Genomic DNA, 18,893 nt, shown 5'->3' on the forward strand with positions numbered 1-18,893 from the left:
ATCATTGGAACAGTATAAGTTGAACACTGATTTTCTGAGAAGATGTAGAAGAAAGACAAAGGGGAAGCTATGATTATAGAAAAGTGAATACTCCTGCAAGAATCCTTTTTCCAGGGGTTTGCCCTCCAGCATAAAAGCATCCTGTATTGGTTTTCTCACAATCTAAAGATCAGATTCCTCTTGGTCTCAACTTCCACCCCATTATTATCTCCAGACTCCCCCCCCACACTTGACCAGTTCCAGTTTGCTTACCAGCCAAACCGCTCCACAGAGAACCCCATATCCTCTGTAGTCCACCTGAGCCTGGCACATCTGGAGGAGAAGAACACACATGTGCGAATGCTGTTCTTGGACTTCAGTTCAGCATTCAATACGATCATCCCTCAGCACTTGGTAAGCAAATTGGATGCCAATAAGGCATCCCCTTGTGTAACTGGCTACTGGACTTCCTCACTGACAGACACCAGTCTGTGCGGGTTGGAAACAACATCTCCAACATCATCTCTCTGAGCACCGGTTCCCCTCAGGGCTGTGTCCTGAGTCCACTGCTGTTTACCCTGATGATCCACGACTATTGTGCCAGGTTCAGTACAAATTACATCATGAAGTACACGGATGACACAACAGTGGTGGGCCTTATCCAGGACGACAATGAACTGGCTTACAGGGAGGAGTTGAAACAACCAGTGGGCTGGTGTAACGTGAACAATCTGATCCTGAATGTCGACAAAGCAAAGGAGATCATTGTTGATTTCAGGAGAAACTGGCGCAGGCACACACCAGTGACACCGCTGTGGAGATAGTCGGTAGCACTAAGTTCCTGGGAGTGCAGATCACAGACAGCCTGACCTGGTCCATAAACACTGCATCTCTAGTCAAGAGAGCCCATTCATAAGTGAATGAATAAGTTTATTGGCCAAGTATGTGCATATACAAGGAATGTGCCTTGTTGCTCTGCTCACAAATGACAACACAAACATACAGTTAACATTTAAAAATAAAGCATAAACACATCAAAGTAATAAGGATACAACATTATAGTCTAAACATGTGGGTGAAAATAAACCAGAGCAAAAAAGAATCTGCAGACTCTTAATTGTGTAGAGTTTGTGGCCAGGGTGAGAGGGGTCAGAGATGATCTTGCCCGCTCGCTTCCTGGCCCTTGCAGTGTACAGTTCATCAATGGGGGGAAGGTTGCAGCCAACAACCTTCTCAGCTGTGCGAACGATCCGTTGCAGCCTCCGGATGTCGTGCTTGGTGGCTGAGCCAAACCAGACCATGATGGAGAAGGTGATAGCAGTATAGAATTGGACCATCATTGCCTGTGGCAGATTGTGTTTCCTCAGCTACAGCAGGAAGTACATCCTCTGTTGGGCCTTTTTGACTGTGGAGTCGATGGTGGCCCCCCCATTTAAGGTCCCTGGAGATGATGGTTCCAAGGAACTTAAATGACTCCACAGATGTGACTATGATGTTGCTGCTGGTGAGTGGGGGGAGGGGAGGGGGAGCTCTTCGAAAGTTTACAATTAGTTCCACCGTCTTAAGAGCATTGAGCTCCAGGTTGTTGCAATGGCACCAGGATGCCAGCTGTGTCACTTCCCGTCTGTAGGCAGATTCCTCCCCATCCTGGATCAGTCCAATCAGGGTTGTGTCATCCGCAAACCTGGCATAGGTCCCCTTGTGGTCTTGGTGCTGGAGGATGAAGCGCAGGCCTAAGTTGACTGCGTCATCCACCGATCTATTGGCCCTGTATGCAAACTGCAGGGGGTCCAGCAGGGGGTTTGTGATGTTTTTCAGCTGGGCCAGCACAAGTCCTTAAAAGGTCTTCATGACTACGGAGGTCAGTGCGACAGGCCTGTAATCATTAAGACCAGTGATCCTTGTCGTTTTGGGTACAGGGACAATAGTGGAGACCTTGAAGCAGGCTGGGACAGTGCAGGTTTGCAGGGACTGGTTGAAAATGGCTGTGTAGATCGGTGCCAATTGTTCAGCACAGAGCTTGAGGGTAGAGGGGGAAACATTGTCCTGGAGATTTCTGGCTTTTCTGTTTCCTGAAGCCTCTCCGCCTCCGCAATTTATATTATTAAACTGGAGGGTCCAGTCTTTGCAAACTTGAGTCAGTCTGTGAGTACGTGTGAAGTGATGATGGAGGGAGGGGGAGGGGATCCCAGGATTGTGTTTCTGTTTCTCGAACCTGCAGTAAAACTCATTCAGGTCGTTGGTCAGCTGACGATTGTCCATTATGACAATTATGTTTTTAGCTCTCCTGGATTTCACGCCCCTGCTCTTATTCTTGCTTTTCCTACCCTGGGCATTCACACTATCTCCTTTCCTAATGATTTAATACACCTCGGTAAGATCACCCCTCAGCTTCCTGCACTTCAAGGAATAGAGTCCTAGCCTGCCCAACCTCCCCCTGGAGCCCAGCCACTCATGTCCTGGCAACATCCACATAAAACAAATTTCCCAGTTTAAAAAATCGTTAAATCTCTGGAATTAAAATGGAAATTTGCTTATATTGAAATTGTCATCGAGCACCAGCAACTGAATAGAAATTATGGAATACTAATAGACTATGTCACAAAGTACAGGATCCATGTGCTTTATTGTGATACAAAACATCTTGAGACTTAATTTCAAAGGATACATTACAAATAATTTTAAAAAACTACACAATTACAACTGGTTTGGAGTATAAGATAACAATTAATACTGGCTTGAAAAAGCATTAGTTGACATTGAAACTATTTGAAAAAATTATTTAACATTTAAAGCCATAAAGTTATTTAAATTGCTACTATTCATAGGTGCGTGGGGGGGGGGGGGGGGGTCACACAAGTACCCAAATTGTCATTTTACAATGTCCAAAGGATTATCACTGACAGAGAGCTCCTAAAATTGTGAAAGCACATTAGAAAGAAAAGTTGCAGATTATTTCTGGATTTTGATTGCTGTGGGATTTCTGTGTCTTCAATAAATCCGGAATTAAATAAGCAGTTTTTCATCCTACTATCTGCTTATCATGCACTGGCAACCTGCACCACTGTATCATTGTGACAGTGAGTGATGAGGAGGCTAATTTCATGATACCAAATGTGACAACGTTTAGTTTTTGAGTTTAGTGATGGGAAGCAGAGTGAGTGGTGTGGCATTAGCGTATCTGGGCTCTGCTCGCTGGGATGATGTTGAGCCGTTTCATCCCTTCTGCTCCTGACTGGGGCCGAGACTGCATTGTATGGAAGTGTCTTTGGTGAATAGAGAATGATTCCTGACGTGGCAAAGAATTGGGCCTTGAGATTTAGAATGAAAAATAATCTAAATGGAACAAGCCAAATGTTGAAGGGAAGTTTCCTCGTGAAGGAGAAGCTCAAATGAGGGGGCTACAGTTTTGCAGTTTTGAGAAAGGGATGATAAATAAGAAAATGTCTTCCCTCAAAAGTTCATGAATCTTTAAAATTCACCACAAAGAAAATTGCTGAATTTATTCAAGGCTGGGAACAGGCAAAAAAGTGGGGCTGTGGACATGATCCTCAGCCAAATATTATTGAATAGCAGAGCACCATTTGATCTGCCTTTTTTTCATGTGGACCATGTAATCTCAGGGATGAATTGTAGTCAGTTGAGAAGGTTATTTATAGCATTGGTGACAGTAAGAAAATCAGACAGAATTGCCTGTCCAGTGGCGCCTGCGCTCACCATCTGATCTAATAAAGAATCACCTCTTGACCCAGAGATACAGGCTAACAAAACGTCCCACGAGTCAGCACCTTCGAGGTACATGGTGAGAATATGATTGATTAAAAAAAAGACCCTCTTGCTTTTTGCAACTTCATTTATTTTCATTCTGTGAACAATTCCCCCACTTTGAGAAGAAGTCAATGTTAGCTATTGTTTGATTCTCTATGGGGTAGTCCAGAGGAAATCAGGGGCTGTTGCCAGCTAAACCTTGGGTTTGGACTGGGTTTAACAGATGCTTTCTCATGTTCTTGCCCTGCAATAGCTGCTTTCTTCAGTCTGCAGAGGGCAAGGCAATGGAAGGGCAGCATTGCTGCCATGTTTACATCTGCATCACGAGACAAATCATCTTTATAATAAACTGATTGAAATCCCTTTTGTAATGATTGTTTGTGGGAATGAGAGACTTTAATTCCTGATTCACAGCCTTGTTAGTTGCTTTGAGCTGATGCAGACACAAGCCCCATCGATTTTGCATGCATTAACTAATCTTATGAAAGGCTATCACATTAACTGGCACAGGCTGCTCTTTGTGGTGCATTGGGCAAATTGGTCACCAGCAATGTTAAAATAGTACAGTGAAAGTTCAACTGTGACTTGTTAGCCAACTGGGTATGAATGGTACACAGAGCAAGTTGAGTGCTGCCCATCATTGCCATTCGAGTGCATAATGTTCAGGAAGCACCGACTCCTGAACAAGGAAAGGGTAAGTTAATCATCTCTGATGCACGACAGCCTACAGGAAGACCACAGTGCACATCATTAAAACATTGCACGTCACAGTTCATACACATTTTGCAGAGTTTCCAAATATCTGTCCAATTTGTATATTGTTGAAAGACACTTCCCTGGTTTTGTGATTTATCCTCCCTTTCCGTTTAAATCAATAAGTTCCAGATACTATGTGTGCTCTGTAATACGGTCACTCTCAAATTAACCTGGCGTATCAGAGAATTAAAGATTTATCTCCTGGACACCACTACAATTCAACTCATGATAACCAGGGCTCTAAAATAGAATGAAAAAAATGTTTGAACACTTTTTCTATTAATAGCAAAACTGCCAGGGAAGTGTGTAGGGCAAAGAGGAGGGTATTGTTTCACTGGACTGGCCATGTTAGTTGGTCAGTGGCTGGGCACCTTTCTGCTGGGGGTGGCTCTGTTGTCAGCTTTAACCCAGAGACTGGAGCAGTACCAGAACTACATCAAGGTTAAAGTCAGAGCTGCTGTGCACTGTGCTTCACATCAGTGTGTTTGCAACTGGCTAGGCTAGAGTTGTAGCAGATTCGAAATTCAGGCTGCCATCCTCTGATATTGACTGCACTGGCTGTGATTAAGGCAGCCAAAACATTTCTAAAATGCAGGTGATCATCTGATTTAAAATAAAATACATGAGCCAACTTTCCCTCCTTAATTTCCACCTAGGTCCAATGCAGTGGAACACTGGTCTACTGTTGAAACTTACCAAGCACCAAGTGAAGGCCAAGACTTGAGGCTAGGGTCACTCTACCTCACCCACTCAACACTTGTCTCTCTCTGATTGGGTTGCCCATTCTAAAGTCTGAAAATACACAGTATTTTAGCTAGCAAAATCACATGATGCTTATTTGTCTTCCCGCAATGTGACCCACTGTGCACTTACAGCACTTTCTGTTGTACTTCCACCCTTTGCTCAGTGTTTCATCTGAGAAACAATGAACAATGCTTCCAGGAAATAGGCACAAAATGCTGGCGTAACTCAGCGGGACGGGCAGCATCTCTGGATAGAAGGGATGGGTGACGTTTTGGGTCTCGACTTGAAACGTCACCCATTCCTTCTATCCAGAAATGCTGCCTGTCCCTCTCAGCTACTCCAGCAGTTTGTGTCCATCTACGATGTAAACCAGCATCTGCAGTTCCTTCCTACACACTGCTTCTAGGAACTTAAGTCTTTTCCACATTGGGACAGAAATAATGGCCACGAGCTCTACATGCAACACTGCAGCATTAATGCTATAACTTGACTGCAACGGCTACAGAGGATTGAGGAACATTCCCTCCATTGGTTCATAGGGGTAGTAGAACTGCCTTGCCCTGCAAGGTGAGTACATCACTAAATACATCCAAAAGTTATATATATATATTTACACATTGTTTAAAAACAAATGGATCAACACACTTTCAGTGAACAAATGGATCAACACACTTTCACCTCTTTCCAGGTGAGACAGAGGTTCACCTGCACCTCCTCCAACCTCATCTATTGCATCCGCTGCTCTAGATGTCAACTTATTTATATCGGCGAAACCAAGCGCAGGCTCGGCGATCGCTTCGCTGAACACCTGCGCTCGGTCCGCATTAACGCAACTGATCTCCCGGTGGCCCAGCACTTTAACTCCCCCTCCCATTCCCAGTCTGACCTCTCTGTCATGGGCCTCCTCCAGTGCCATAGTGATGCCCGCCGGAAATTGGAGGAGCAGCACCTCATATTTCGCCTGGGCAGTTTGCGGCCCGGTGGTATGAACGTTGACTTCTCCAACTTCAGATAGCTCCTCTGTCCCTCCCTTCCCCTCCTCCTTCCCAGATCTCCCTCTATCTTCCTGTCTCCACCTATATCCTTCCTTTGTCCCACCCCCGACATCAGTCTGAAGAAGGGTCTCGACCCGAAACGTCACCCATTCCTTCTCTCCTGAGATGCTGCCTGACCTGCTGAGTTACTCCAGCATTTTGTGAATAAATCGATTTGTACCAGCATCTGCAGTTATTTTCTTACACTTTCAGTGAAAGTCTTGGTAAAAGTTTGCTCAAGAGCTCGCAATTAAACAATTTCAATGAAAAAGAAATTTACATCCATTGAAATACCTGAAATTAACTGAGCTGGAAATGGGCTGAACCTGACCTGGGGACAAAAGAAAGGTGGTGGGGGGTGTCAGTAAGTGGTCGACACTGAGTCTTTGCATAAAGACAACAAATGGACAGTTTGTGATTTTCCAACAGTTCTGGCAGTATCTGAAGGAGGAATGAATGCTTCAAGTCAGTGACTGTTCATCTGATGAGAATTAATCAATCTGAAACATTGACTCTGCCTCTCAGCAAATGCTACCCAAACAGCTGAGTATTTCCAGCAATTCGGCTTCAATTTCAGATTTTGTGTGCCAGCATTTTTTGTTTTGCTTTTCATGTCTTTTTGTACATTTGTTTTAGATTGACTGTCCTTAGGCAAAACATCTTCCGATGGCCATAACTTTTTTGAAATGAATGTTATCATTAAAAGTAAATGCGTCCTTGGCTGTAGAAAATGACAGAACCAGTCATCCAGCGATAGGATTGACTCCTTCCCCTCATCCATCTGATACATCATATTCCGTTAAATGATTACACTGGAGCTGTCTATTTTGGTGCCAGAGTTGGCTTTTCACAATGGGCACTGTCCGTCTGGGGTTCCCACAGGTGATGGTTACAGATCATTCAAGACAAGGATTTTTTATTATTAGGTCGAAGTGTTAGCCAAGCGTGGAATTACAAATTAACGCATCACAAAGTTTGGGACATCACACTTTGGGGTATCACAAAATGTTTGTATCATGTATTAATTACAATGATACCTAATATTCCATGAAGAACGGGTGTGGGGAGGAAGTAATGTTCACAAGCGAAACTGAACTCGAATGCTGGGGTTTGCGTGCTCTTTCTACTGTTGCATCAATAAATTATATGGAACTGAGTAGTCCTTATTGATTACACATTAAAAACAGGCCCTGCCTCTGTTAAAGAGGAAGTATCACATATATTTATACAAGCATTTAACAATGGAACATCCAAAGATGTTTCACTGCAGAGGAAGATTAAACACTGAGTATGGCTTCACGACAGGAATGGAAGGGCTTAAAGGCCCGTTTAAAGATATTAGCTTCAGTTCGAGGCATTTTGATCTAGGATGACCATCCCAAGTGTGGATCCACGCTCCACGTATGAAGGGCAGAGGACAAGGCTGCAGCATGTTCAGAATGTAGCCTGGATTGAGATTGAATTCTGATGTTGAACTGGGTGTTGCTTGGCCGGCTGGTGTCAAATGTGCAGATATGAGCAGCACAGATGAGGATTCAGCAACATGTGTGCAATGAACACAACAGAATGTTGTAGCAGGAAAAACGCAGCTTGCAGGATGGTCTGGATGTGTTTAATGGCCCAGGAATACTAAACAATAGAAATTCCTTTTGGACAACAGGAAACAGTAGCAAACTGGCAGGCAACGTCACTCTCCTCTTCCCTCTCTTTTCCACTAACGGCCTTGGAATAAACCAGAAGCTAAATTCTGCTCCAAACACGTCCACCTTTGTCTCGGTCAGCCTGACTCGATTTAAACCAAGTGGAGGAGAGGAGGAGAGAAGTTTAACATTTCTGGTGTAGATAGCTTATGTAAGATCGGGCAGCCACTTTAAGGACTGGATTGTATTGAGATTAACACTTTATATGATACATTTATTGATAGCAGATAAATTGATGTAGAAATGGAAACCAATTAGAGATTGGCAAAAGGAAACAACAAATACTCATGAAAACGATTGCAATCTTTGGAAATGTTGGAAGGGGCCCTTTTATTCCAGTTTCTATTTCTATACGAAAAAAGTATCTGGTCTCTCTGTTAATAAATTCTAAGGGACCTGCTGTATATTTACAGCATTTAAATGTTTTAACAAAACCTGCTCAAGCCATGGAGTCATAATCTAACGAGCCATCAAACTCGTCACTACAATAACAGAAGTACTTTGTTTTATCAGTACACCCAACACATCGGCTTCACCCATCCTTGCTATTTCTGTCTGTCAACCTTTGGGATACTTCCAAGACTATTTCCATGTGTGGTAAGCCTGGAGCTTGAGAAAGGGGACAGCTCCTCTCTAACTGAAAGACTTTGCTCCAGTGCCAATTATATTTCAATATATATCTTGGTCACGTCATCAAAGATTTCCTGTAATCTCAAGAAATCAACAAATATATAAATACGCAGAACGTATTGAGTGTAGCCAGACCACTCCCCTCTTGCAGTCAGTGCAGTGTGCTGACAGGCCTGGTGAATGTTCAGAATATTCTTGACCTTCCTGCAGAGTGTGCGCTGCACAGAGCAGAATGGGACAGGCACTGTGCTCTGATGGAACATGCAGCATCGGGGACCCATGTTCATGGGGTGCAGTGAGTAGTGTGGGCATGGGAATGCTGTTTGATGGAAGTGGTGATGTGGAGACAGAGGGCAATGCGAAAGAGAAATAACATTTAGCATTCAGGTTAAGTCCAAGAAGAACAGCGATGCAATGATCTCACATTTGATTGATAAGCAAAACCCCTCTGTTCTGCAAAGTATTCGCCATGCCTGTGTGTGGAGCAACCAGAGAGATTGTTTGTAGCAGTACAGCAGAAGTGGTCAGCTGGAATCTCCCTCAGCCTATTTTACATCAGTCAGTGCTGTGAGCAACTCGAGACGCTGTAGGGCTTTGTGTTTTCTTGCTTAGTTTAGCTCGCTCTCGGTAAACTCCTCTTTGATTGGCGGTTTGCGTGTCTTACAGTCAGGTAGGTCGAAGCCAAAGTCGCCCCAGTCGTCGGCCCGGTTGGGAATGGTGATGGTGTGCCGCACGCGGAAATGCACGGCCTCCATCACCCGCTGCCGCTGGAGCTCACCGCTCATGGTGGCCGTGTTGTTGCTGGATCGCATCAGCTGCTGAGAGCTGTAGTCGTGCCCCTGTTTGAACTCCTGAAGCCCTCTCCAAATCAGAAGTCTGTACTGGTCCGGAATCTTTAATGCTCCAAGATCCTAAAGAGGACGAGAAGGGCGTGTTTAAAGACTGTACACAGAGAGGAGCAGCATATTTCAAATTAATCCTCAGCTTGTGGTATTGCAGGCAAGGCTGGCACTTACTGCCCATCCCCAGCTGATCGGTCTTCACATGACACAGTGGCAGGACGAGCTGAAACAGAGACTCCTGCTGGAAAAGGTGGGTGAGGTTGGGGTCTGACTGAGTGATATCACCGTGGTTGGGTAATCTGCCAACATTCACTGTCTAGATCTACATATGAAGCAATTTTCCAGAGCTCGGATGTGATACATGCACCTACCTCCATCTGACATGGGTTATCACTGGAGGCAGGCATGCTTCCCCAGTTGAGCTTCTTTTAAATTCGCACAGAAAAAAACTACTATGGGGGTGATGGTGGAGATCATGCAAAGGGGCACTGACAGGATACAAATGACCACATGGCCATTCTGCTCTAAAGAATACGATCAGAAAGGGAGCAGACAAATAGGGGATAAAAAACATAATTTAGAGAAATTAGAACATTATCCTGATGAGAGCAGAGCTCCCTGGCAGTTATGTGGCAAATATAATGTGTACCTGACCCATGTAGTCCAGAAAACCAGGGATCTGCTTACAGGCCATGTTGTACCACGGCAAATGGAGGTTGTAGTGGGAGAATTCATGTCAGGAATGGGCATCCCTGCTCCTGATTACTATCCCGTGTTCCTCTGCTGGGCTGTGTGCATTTTGACAGCACACAAGGACTGAATCACTCTCTGTGCTAGGAAGTCTTGACAACGTGCTTCACCAAACAGATTATTGGGCAAAACCCCCTGAATCCCACCAAGCCACAAGGTACCAGAAACATTGTGAAAAGTATTACTTGTCAAAAAAGGAAGGGCCCGGTCGGTTGTCATTCTCTCCATTTATAACACACAAGTATTTGTAAATAGTACCTCAATGGAAAGGTTCTGCAAGTGGTACATAGTCTGCAGCCCTTGTGAGGTGAAATATTCCAGACAGTTAGGGCAGCCCAGACCTGTTAAAAAACTATGAAAGAAAATTCAATAAATACAACAGTCATAAAATTGGAAACTGGCATCAGAGAAAGAGGCTGACTAGGAAACTACAGGTTTATTGAGCTGAAGGGGCTGGTCAGAAACAATGCAAAATAATTAACCAGAAAGTAATAAGGGTCCATTAAAAATGTTACAGATTACTAATCACTACTAAATGGACTGGGCACCTTTCATGACAATGTCTACTCAATCCAAACTCCCCTATTGTCTCAGACGAATCCACCTCTGCCAGTCACGTCTGATGCCTTTTCCAGTGTGATTTTATTCACCTTTGATCGTTAACAGTGAATGTTGGCGGCCTTGACCCTTACAGGACATCACAGCCAAACCTGACTCACTGCCTTCATGTGGTCTGTTTCCAGCAAGAGTTGTATGTTAGTGAGCAGGAGGGAGAGAGCTGGTAACTCTTTCCCATTCCTGAATGGGGAGGCCTCACTGCTGTCTACACCATCACCACCACTGCCTTGGCTGGGATCGGCTAACGGAGCGTGTCAAGTATTGGACCAAAGGCCTTACTTGCTGAGCGGATTAAAATGCTGAGTGACTGAGAAAGCTACATCTGGTTTTACAAGATAAAATGAAAAGAGAAAACTAGTTATATTACTGAGAAAGCCTAGGTGATTTGAGATTACATGTTCATTAACCTGTTCATTGCCAAGTTTTTTTCACTATTGGCCATGACCCGAGTATTCTCGGGGGTGGCACTGAACAGGTTAAATGATATCCATTCAGCAAAATAAACAGTGCACATGACCTTGGTCAACATGAGAATAGGTGGTGTAACAGCGGTGGCAGTTTACCTGACTAGAGCTGGGTCTGCATTGTAGGGGGGAGGAGGGGTACAGTGTGAGGCAGGCCCCATGCCTGCTGGCTGAGAGGAATTCCCTCCATTCATGTTGCCATTGGTTGGTATGTGATGGTGGTGGTGATTATGGTGGTTGTTCATTATAGTCGGACCTGTCAATGGAAGCACAGTCACAACACTGAGGGCAAGGTCCAAATTCAATCATCATTTCTATAGTCGTTGATCTTTTTATTGCCCCAAATTATTCAGTTTTCAAATGCGAAAGGTCTGCATTACAATCTGCAGTTACTTCCAAACATTGGGTAGAAAATGGAATCTTAGAATTATGATTGAATCCAGCATATTATTGTTCTAAGCAATTAAAAACTGTAAAACATGATTATAACTATTTTAGACACAAAAAGCTGGAGTAACTCAGCGGGTCAGGCAGCATCTCTGGAGAAAGGGAACAAGTGACGTTTCACCCCTGCTCCGCTCTATCTACCATCCTCCCCCTGGCCAACACTTTGACCATCAACCGTCAGCCCTCATCCTTTGTTTGTCACCTCCTCCCTTTGCCAGCTCTGATCCTCTGATTGCTTAACCCCAATGGCGATTGGCATGCTTGCCTCTAGTAATGCTGATTTTTTAATTAAAATACTTAAATAGACCTGCAGAAGAAAGCTTAAGGGTGATTCTGTAACTGAGGAATTGCATCTTCTGAAATCCTTCGCACACACTTGTAAGATTGCATGTTGAGAAATAACGTTCTTGTGCATGATGGAGATTGATGATTTCACTGTGCTACGTTCAGAATGTGCACAGGAGTGAAGGGGGGCTCCTCTCTGAATACCTCTCACTCTCTGTGCTGCAGGAGGGGGGTGGGGAGGGGATAGAAAGGGGAGGGGGATGTGGAGGGCGAGGGGGATGGGGAGGGGATGGGAAGGGGATGGTGAGGGGATGGGAAGGGGACGGGGATGGCGCGGGGGATGGGGAGGGGATGGGAAGGGGAGGGGGTTGTGGATGGGATGGTGAGGGGATGGGAAGGGGACGGGGAGGGCGAGGGGGATGAGGGTGTGGGGTTTGTGCCATGGTTGGAGAGGATGCCATGAAGGAGGATCCAATGCATCCTCAAAGGAAGCTGGCTGAGCGAAGGCTGAACATTGGTCCAGCCCAGTGATGCGGGGGTGAACTGTCTGACGTCCCCATGGGCTGGCATGTTGATGATGAGGAGAGTGAAACAGGACATTGCTGGTGATGTCTCTGTTTGGAAGGGAAGTAAGGAGCAGGAAAGAGTTAGAACATAGAACAGTGCAGCGCAGGAACAGGCTCTGGCCTATGAAGCCTGTGCTGAACATGATGCCAGGCGAAACTAATCCGCTCCCTCCACGTGATCTATATCCCTCCATTCCCTGTATATCCATGTGCCTGTCTAAAAGCATTATAAATCTCATGATCGTATTTTCCTCCACCACCACCCAATGGGAGTAAATCCCACCCAAAACAATCCTCTCCGATCTCTTTCCCAGGGGGAGGGGGGATTGCCTACAGGCCTATAATTCCCTGGATTATCTCTACTTCCCCTCAAATCATAGTCACAGAGTCATCCAGCACAGAAACAGATGCTTCGGCCCATCCATTCCAACCAAAATGTCTGACGAAGGCTCCCAACATGAAACGTAACCTATCCATGTTTTTGAGATACTGCCTGACCTCCTGAGTTACACCAGCATTTTTTGTCTTTTTTTGTAAACTAGCACCTGCGGTTCCTTATTTCTACATGCCCAATCTACCTGGATGCCATTTGCCTGTATTTGCCCCATATCTCTCTCACTTTTGTCTATCCATGTACCTGTCCAGTTTTTATAATTGCTGTTATAGTGCCTGCCTCAACTACCTCCACCGGTAGCTCATACCATATAACCACTAATCTCTGAGTGAAAAAGTTGCCCCTCAGCTTACTATTAAATCTTGTCCCTCATACTTTAAATCCATGTGCTCTGGTTTTTGATTCCTCTACTGTGGGTAAAAGACCCTGTGTATTCACCCTATCCCTCTCATGATTTTGTACACCTTTATAACGTAATCACTTAGCCTACTGCAGACCAAGGAATAAAGTCCTACCCTGCCCAACCTCTCCCTGTAGCCCAGGCCCTCTAGTCCTGGCAACATCCCTGAAGTGCACCACTAATCACAGGTTTGTAGTCCGATAAACAATCTTCTACCACCACCCTTTGCTTCCTTCCATGAAGCCAATTTGTCAAAGAGTCAGCTTTGGTCTCCCTGGATCCCATGCGATCTAACCTTCCAGAGAAGCCTACCACGCAGAACCTTAGCAGATGTCCTCCTGAGGTCCATAATGACATCTACCCTTGTCAACCTTTTTGGTTATGGTGTAAGAAAATAACTGCAGATGCTGGTACAAATCGAAGGTATTTATTCACAAAATGCTGGAGTAACTCAGCAGGTCAGGCAGCATCTCAGGATAGAAGTCTGAAAAATGGTCGACCCGAAACGTCACCCATTCCTTCTCTCCTGAGATGTTGCCTGACCTGCTGAGTTACTCCAGCATTTTGTGAATAAATACCTTCTTTTTCGTTATGGAGGTCACAACAATGTTGTGACATTGTAAGTAAGGAGGTCCTTACTTTCTCAATTTTCCCATAATCCTAAATATTTAACCTTAGTTGTACAATCTCAAAATGTTTAACGCTTGGCTCCATGCCTTGAGGTTGTCACAATAAAATCAATCAAAATGTCGTGACGTATGGATAAAAGAGAGAACACCGTAATGAAAATTGAAGAACGGTAGAAACACTGAGCTGGGCTGATGTGTTGATTCTGGGCTTCAGAATATTGTTGGGGTCAGGCAGCACTGATGGGATGGATGAGTAAAGACATTTCATTCCCAAGAAATTCTGATTCCTGACATTAAAAGGCACACAAACAATATGCAGAGTACAGAACGCGGTTGCGTACTTACCAATGTGTCCATGGCTGGCTGAGGTGCTTGGACTGTGTTGGGAAGGCTGTCCCACCAGCTGGTTGACAGAGGGCAGTTTGTTCATCATATTGGGCACCTTATTTGTGGGAGGTATCACCGCACCATAGCATGACGAAGCCTGCTGCCTGTTCAAACCAAAAACAGAATTCAGAAATGTTTGGGTTTTTAGGAACAAAAATTCACCTCATGCACTACACAGCCACAAAAATCTTCTGACTATTCTCATATACACTTAGTAAATCTGTACAAGAGTATAATATAGGACTGCAGAGAGCGGGAAGGTCCGAGGTTCAATTTTCATGCTATATCAAGCAAGAGAGAGACATAACCAGAGCAGTTGCCAGTCCTGAAGATGATTCATCTCATTAAGCTGTTCCATTTTGGCTGGGAATGCAGCAACTATATATTCACGTTCCTTTCCTGACTCAGTCTGGGTTTGGCTATATTGCAGTTAATCACGCGGCTGTGAGGCTGTGATCTAGAGGGTATCTTGTTTCTCACATCTTGTGTGTTGTTAGGTTCTGTGCAAGGAAAAACTTGTGCAAAGGCCTACCACCAAAAATGGATTCTGATGCCTAACCGTTGAAATCAGCGAGAAGATTTGGGAGTGAGGGAAATTTGTTTGGACCTTTGCTGGAGTATGCCTGTACTGCATGTGACAGTGTGGGTTTCCTCCAGGTACGCCAGTTTCCTCCAACATTGAGTGTAGAGGTTGAGAGGTCATGTTGCAGTTGTATAAGACGTTGGTGAGGCAGCATTTAGAGTATTGTGTCCAGTTCTGGGCACCATGTTAAAAGGAAGATATCGTCAAGCTCGAAAGGGTACAGAGAGGATTTACGAGGATGTTGCCAGGACTAGAGGGTCTGAGCTATAAGGAGAGGTTGTGTAGGCCGGGTCTCTATTCCTTGGAGTGCAGGAGGATGAGGGGTTATCTTATAGAGGTGTATAAAATCATGAGAGGAATAGATCGGGTAGATGCACAGAGTCTCTTGCTCAGAGTAGGGGAATTGAGGACCAGAGGACATAAGTTTAAGTAGAAGGGGAAAAGATTGAATACAAATCTGAGGGGGATCTTTTTCACTCAAAGGGTGGTGGGTGTATGGAACAAGCTGCCATAGGAGGTAGTTGAGGCAGGGACTATCCCAACGTTTAAGAAGTATTTAGACAGGTACATGGATAGACTGTTTTGGAGGGATATGGGCCAAACGTGGGGAGGTGGGACTAGTGTAACAGGGACATGTTGGCCAGTGTGGGCAAGTTGGGCTGAAGGACCTGTTTCCACGCTGTATCACTCTATGACACTATGATGCTCTCACAAATATTAATTTGTGGTTAGATTAAATGGCCATTATAAATCGCATTTGGTGTGTGAGTGTGCGAATCCAGTATGTTAACGGGAATGTGAGAAAAATTGCTGTGAGATTTGTATAAATTGGTGTCTAATGTTGATGCAGATTTGGTGGGCTGAAGGACTTGTTTCTCTGCTGTATGGCTCTATAATTCTGTGGCACAAGTAACAGTAAACAAAGCATGTTAGGAGTCTGAGTACTGACTGGCGTTGCAGCATTTGCTGTTGCTGCTGCCGGTATGAGTCAAGAAGCTGTTGAGGTACCAGTTCCATCAGCTCCAGGCTCTCCTTGATCTTCATGAGGATCTCAAAATTCTCTCGACCTCGTACCTACAGCAAAAGATGGAGACCATCATATATATACATTACCACCTTCGCCCCACCACGCTACCATGGCCGCCACCCCTCGTACAACGCGGGCAGCATGGCCCGGTTGGAGGCGACTGGAGGCCGGGTCTCCCGGGCCGGGACAGAAGCCTCGCCGGCGCCCCGGGGAAACTTGAGCCGGCGGCCTGGGGCCCGTACCCGGGGCTGATGAGCAGCAGCAGCCAGCAGCCTGAGGCCCGTACCCGGGGCTGATGAGCAGCAGCAGCCAGCAGCCTGAGGCCCGTACCCGGGGCTGATGAGCAGCAGCAGCCAGCAGCCTGAGGCCCGTACCCGGGGCTGATGAGCAGCAGCAGCCAGCAGCCTGGGGCCCGTACCCGGGGCTGATGAGCAGCAGCAGCCAGTAGCCTGAGGCCCGTACCCGGGGCTGATGAGCAGCAGCAGCCAGCAGCCTGGGGCCCGTACCCGGGGCTGATGAGCAGCAGCAGCCAGCAGCCTGGGGCCCGTACCCGGGGCTGATGAGCAGCAGCAGCCAGGGGCCCGTACCCGGGGCTGATGAGCAGCAGCAGCCGGCGGACAGCACTCCCCTCCCCACCCGTGGGGCTACAGACCACCGCCCGGAGAGAACCGCCCCGGTCTCGACCGTCCCCCCAAGCCGTGGGATCAGCTGCAGGACTACCCCCGCCCCCACGATGTCTCCACTGTCTTGTGTGCATGCCACAAGCACAGTCGGCAAGTCGTTGGTTCCAGCAGCTTAGGGCTTGTCTACCTAGCACGTGACGCCTGGGCTTGGGGCTTGTCTACCTAGCACGTGACGCCTGGGTTCGGCGGATTGCGCAGAGGAAACCACCAGAAGGTTCAACGGGCAGAAAGACGATCCCAGCAAAGCGTCGTGGAGCGCAAACAGGGCAGAGTGAGATACGTAGGGCACTTCTGACCATCCACTGCATCCTGACCTGTCCCCAGCTGTCCCCACTATGTCTTGCTGCTGGAACCTGATAGGCCAGGACGAGAGAATGAGGCCGCCGATCTGCGCAACTCCCCCTCACTTAAATCCAAGTCAAGCGCAAGTCACGACTTCAACCTCGGCCAGCGTACGGCTGGCGGCGATCACAATCAGCGGTCGAAATAATAAGATTGAAAGTGAAGTCATGTTCATCTTCGAACCCGAAGGACGAACAACAACATTACCACTATGCTTCTAAGAAATAGCTGTTGTTTTGGGGGGTTTTTTCCACCAATTTTCCCCCATCTAGGTTTAGTCAGACAGCATAAACGTGTTAACGCCTGTCCTCATCCAAGCATAGTTTACAATAGGACATCACTATCCAAGAGAGAGTCTTGGCTGATGTTTTCCCATGCCTTGAACTAAATGTAACACCCACCCTAACCACAACCATGGCTGAAATCATTGAACGAGCAGAGTTTACTTGTTTTGAGAGCATGAAATCAAATTGTCGGTGCAACTCATACTGAAGGAAAACTGGAAAAGAGTTGGCAGCCTCCAGAACCGTAGCATTCTTTTTTCCACCAGTGGTAGTTCTACTCAATAACCAAAGTCTGTAGTCTCTTTTTTGCTCTGGTTTATTTTCACCCACATGTTTAGACCGTAATGTTGTATCCTTATTGTTTTGATGTGTTATGCTTTATTCTTAATTGTTAACTGTATGTTTGTGTTGTCATTTGTGAGCGGAGCACCAAGGCACATTCCTTGTATATGCATACTTGGCCAATAAACTTATTCATTCATTCATTCATGATAAAACACATACAAACTGAATTTCATCGTGGGACCAAATGATAGGATTTGTAATATTGTGACTGAGCCCCAGAGCAGAAAGGACCGCCCATATGCATCTAGATCGGCGTGGGTGAGTTGGGCTGAAGCGCCTGTTTTCCATGACATGCACGTCATTTTGCCAAGGTGATGGACATGTGACACTGGAATCCTTTCCATGACTAAATTGCACCTGTGATTCTCTAGTAATATCCTTGGGGTCATTACACAAACAATTCTGAAGCTGGTGCACTAATTGGCACTTGAGTGTACTAAGTTAACTAGTTAAGTGTACTGAGTTAAGTGTACTGTTAACTAGTTCAGTGTACTAAGTTTACTAAGCTGTAAAGCCTTGAGGATACCAGGTCTGGGAACAAGACTTGTCAAGCTGTTAAGGGTCTGCTCTTCTGAGAATGGGAATAGGGCACTTTGTAGGGGTACAGAATGAAGCCATTCTATCCCTGATCTAAGAAATGCTTGTGTACTGACACTGGGAATTGCAAAATGATCTTTTGTTAAATGAAAAAGTCCCTGAAAAAGGAATTGTGGATCTTGATATGGAATTATATCAATATACTGCAACTGATGTCGATGGCATGCCAACGATGGCCTGTCTACTAATTGTGACTTCAGGTAGAGGTGTTAATGCAGTGCTGAGTAAATTCCTGGCTCCGTGTGGGACTCAAAATGATGAAAGATGAGCACCACTTGAAGTCACCGTCCCCATCAGATGGGCAGATGTATTTTAGCTGGAAGTCATTGAGGAATATATTCTGATTTGAGAAAGAACTTAGGAAAAATACGTTACAGAAAGTGGATGTGAATTTCTTCCATAACTGAGCTGGAAGTCTTGGGTAAAAGGGAAGTGGTCTAGTTCGTGAGATGGGGTTGCTGGATCAGTGAGACAGCAGCTTGATGATCTGTACCACCGTGTCAGCCTATGGTGGTCTGGAGTATGTAGGTGGCGCTCCATTAATGCATTAAATTCTTCACTTTGACCAGTACATACATTAATTAAGAGTAATGTTTTAAGTTTTGGGGTGCAGTTTGCAAAGAGTAAATTATTCTGTTG

At 45.6% G+C, this 18,893-nt stretch overlaps 1 protein-coding gene across 2 annotated transcripts in view; it reads right to left on the bottom strand.

Annotated features, from left to right (window-relative positions):
• Positions 1 to 6,336: 6,336 nt before the first annotated feature.
• The window catches only part of tp73 (tumor protein p73), a 222,544-nt gene continuing 209,987 nt past the window's right edge, over positions 6,337 to 18,893 (bottom strand). For both annotated transcript variants that reach the window (XM_078425078.1, XM_078425079.1), the window contains 5 exons: positions 15,926 to 16,050; positions 14,352 to 14,497; positions 11,385 to 11,541; positions 10,462 to 10,555; positions 6,337 to 9,522 (listed from right to left, as the gene is read on the bottom strand). In XM_078425078.1, coding sequence (XP_078281204.1) covers positions 9,220 to 9,522; positions 10,462 to 10,555; positions 11,385 to 11,541; positions 14,352 to 14,497; positions 15,926 to 16,050 — 825 coding nt within the window. In that variant the 3' untranslated portion in view covers positions 6,337 to 9,219. The remainder of the gene's footprint in view (positions 9,523 to 10,461; positions 10,556 to 11,384; positions 11,542 to 14,351; positions 14,498 to 15,925; positions 16,051 to 18,893) is intronic.

The sequence above is a fragment of the Rhinoraja longicauda genome, chromosome 30, assembly GCF_053455715.1.
Source record: "Rhinoraja longicauda isolate Sanriku21f chromosome 30, sRhiLon1.1, whole genome shotgun sequence".
Lineage (NCBI taxonomy): Eukaryota > Metazoa > Chordata > Chondrichthyes > Rajiformes > Arhynchobatidae > Rhinoraja > Rhinoraja longicauda.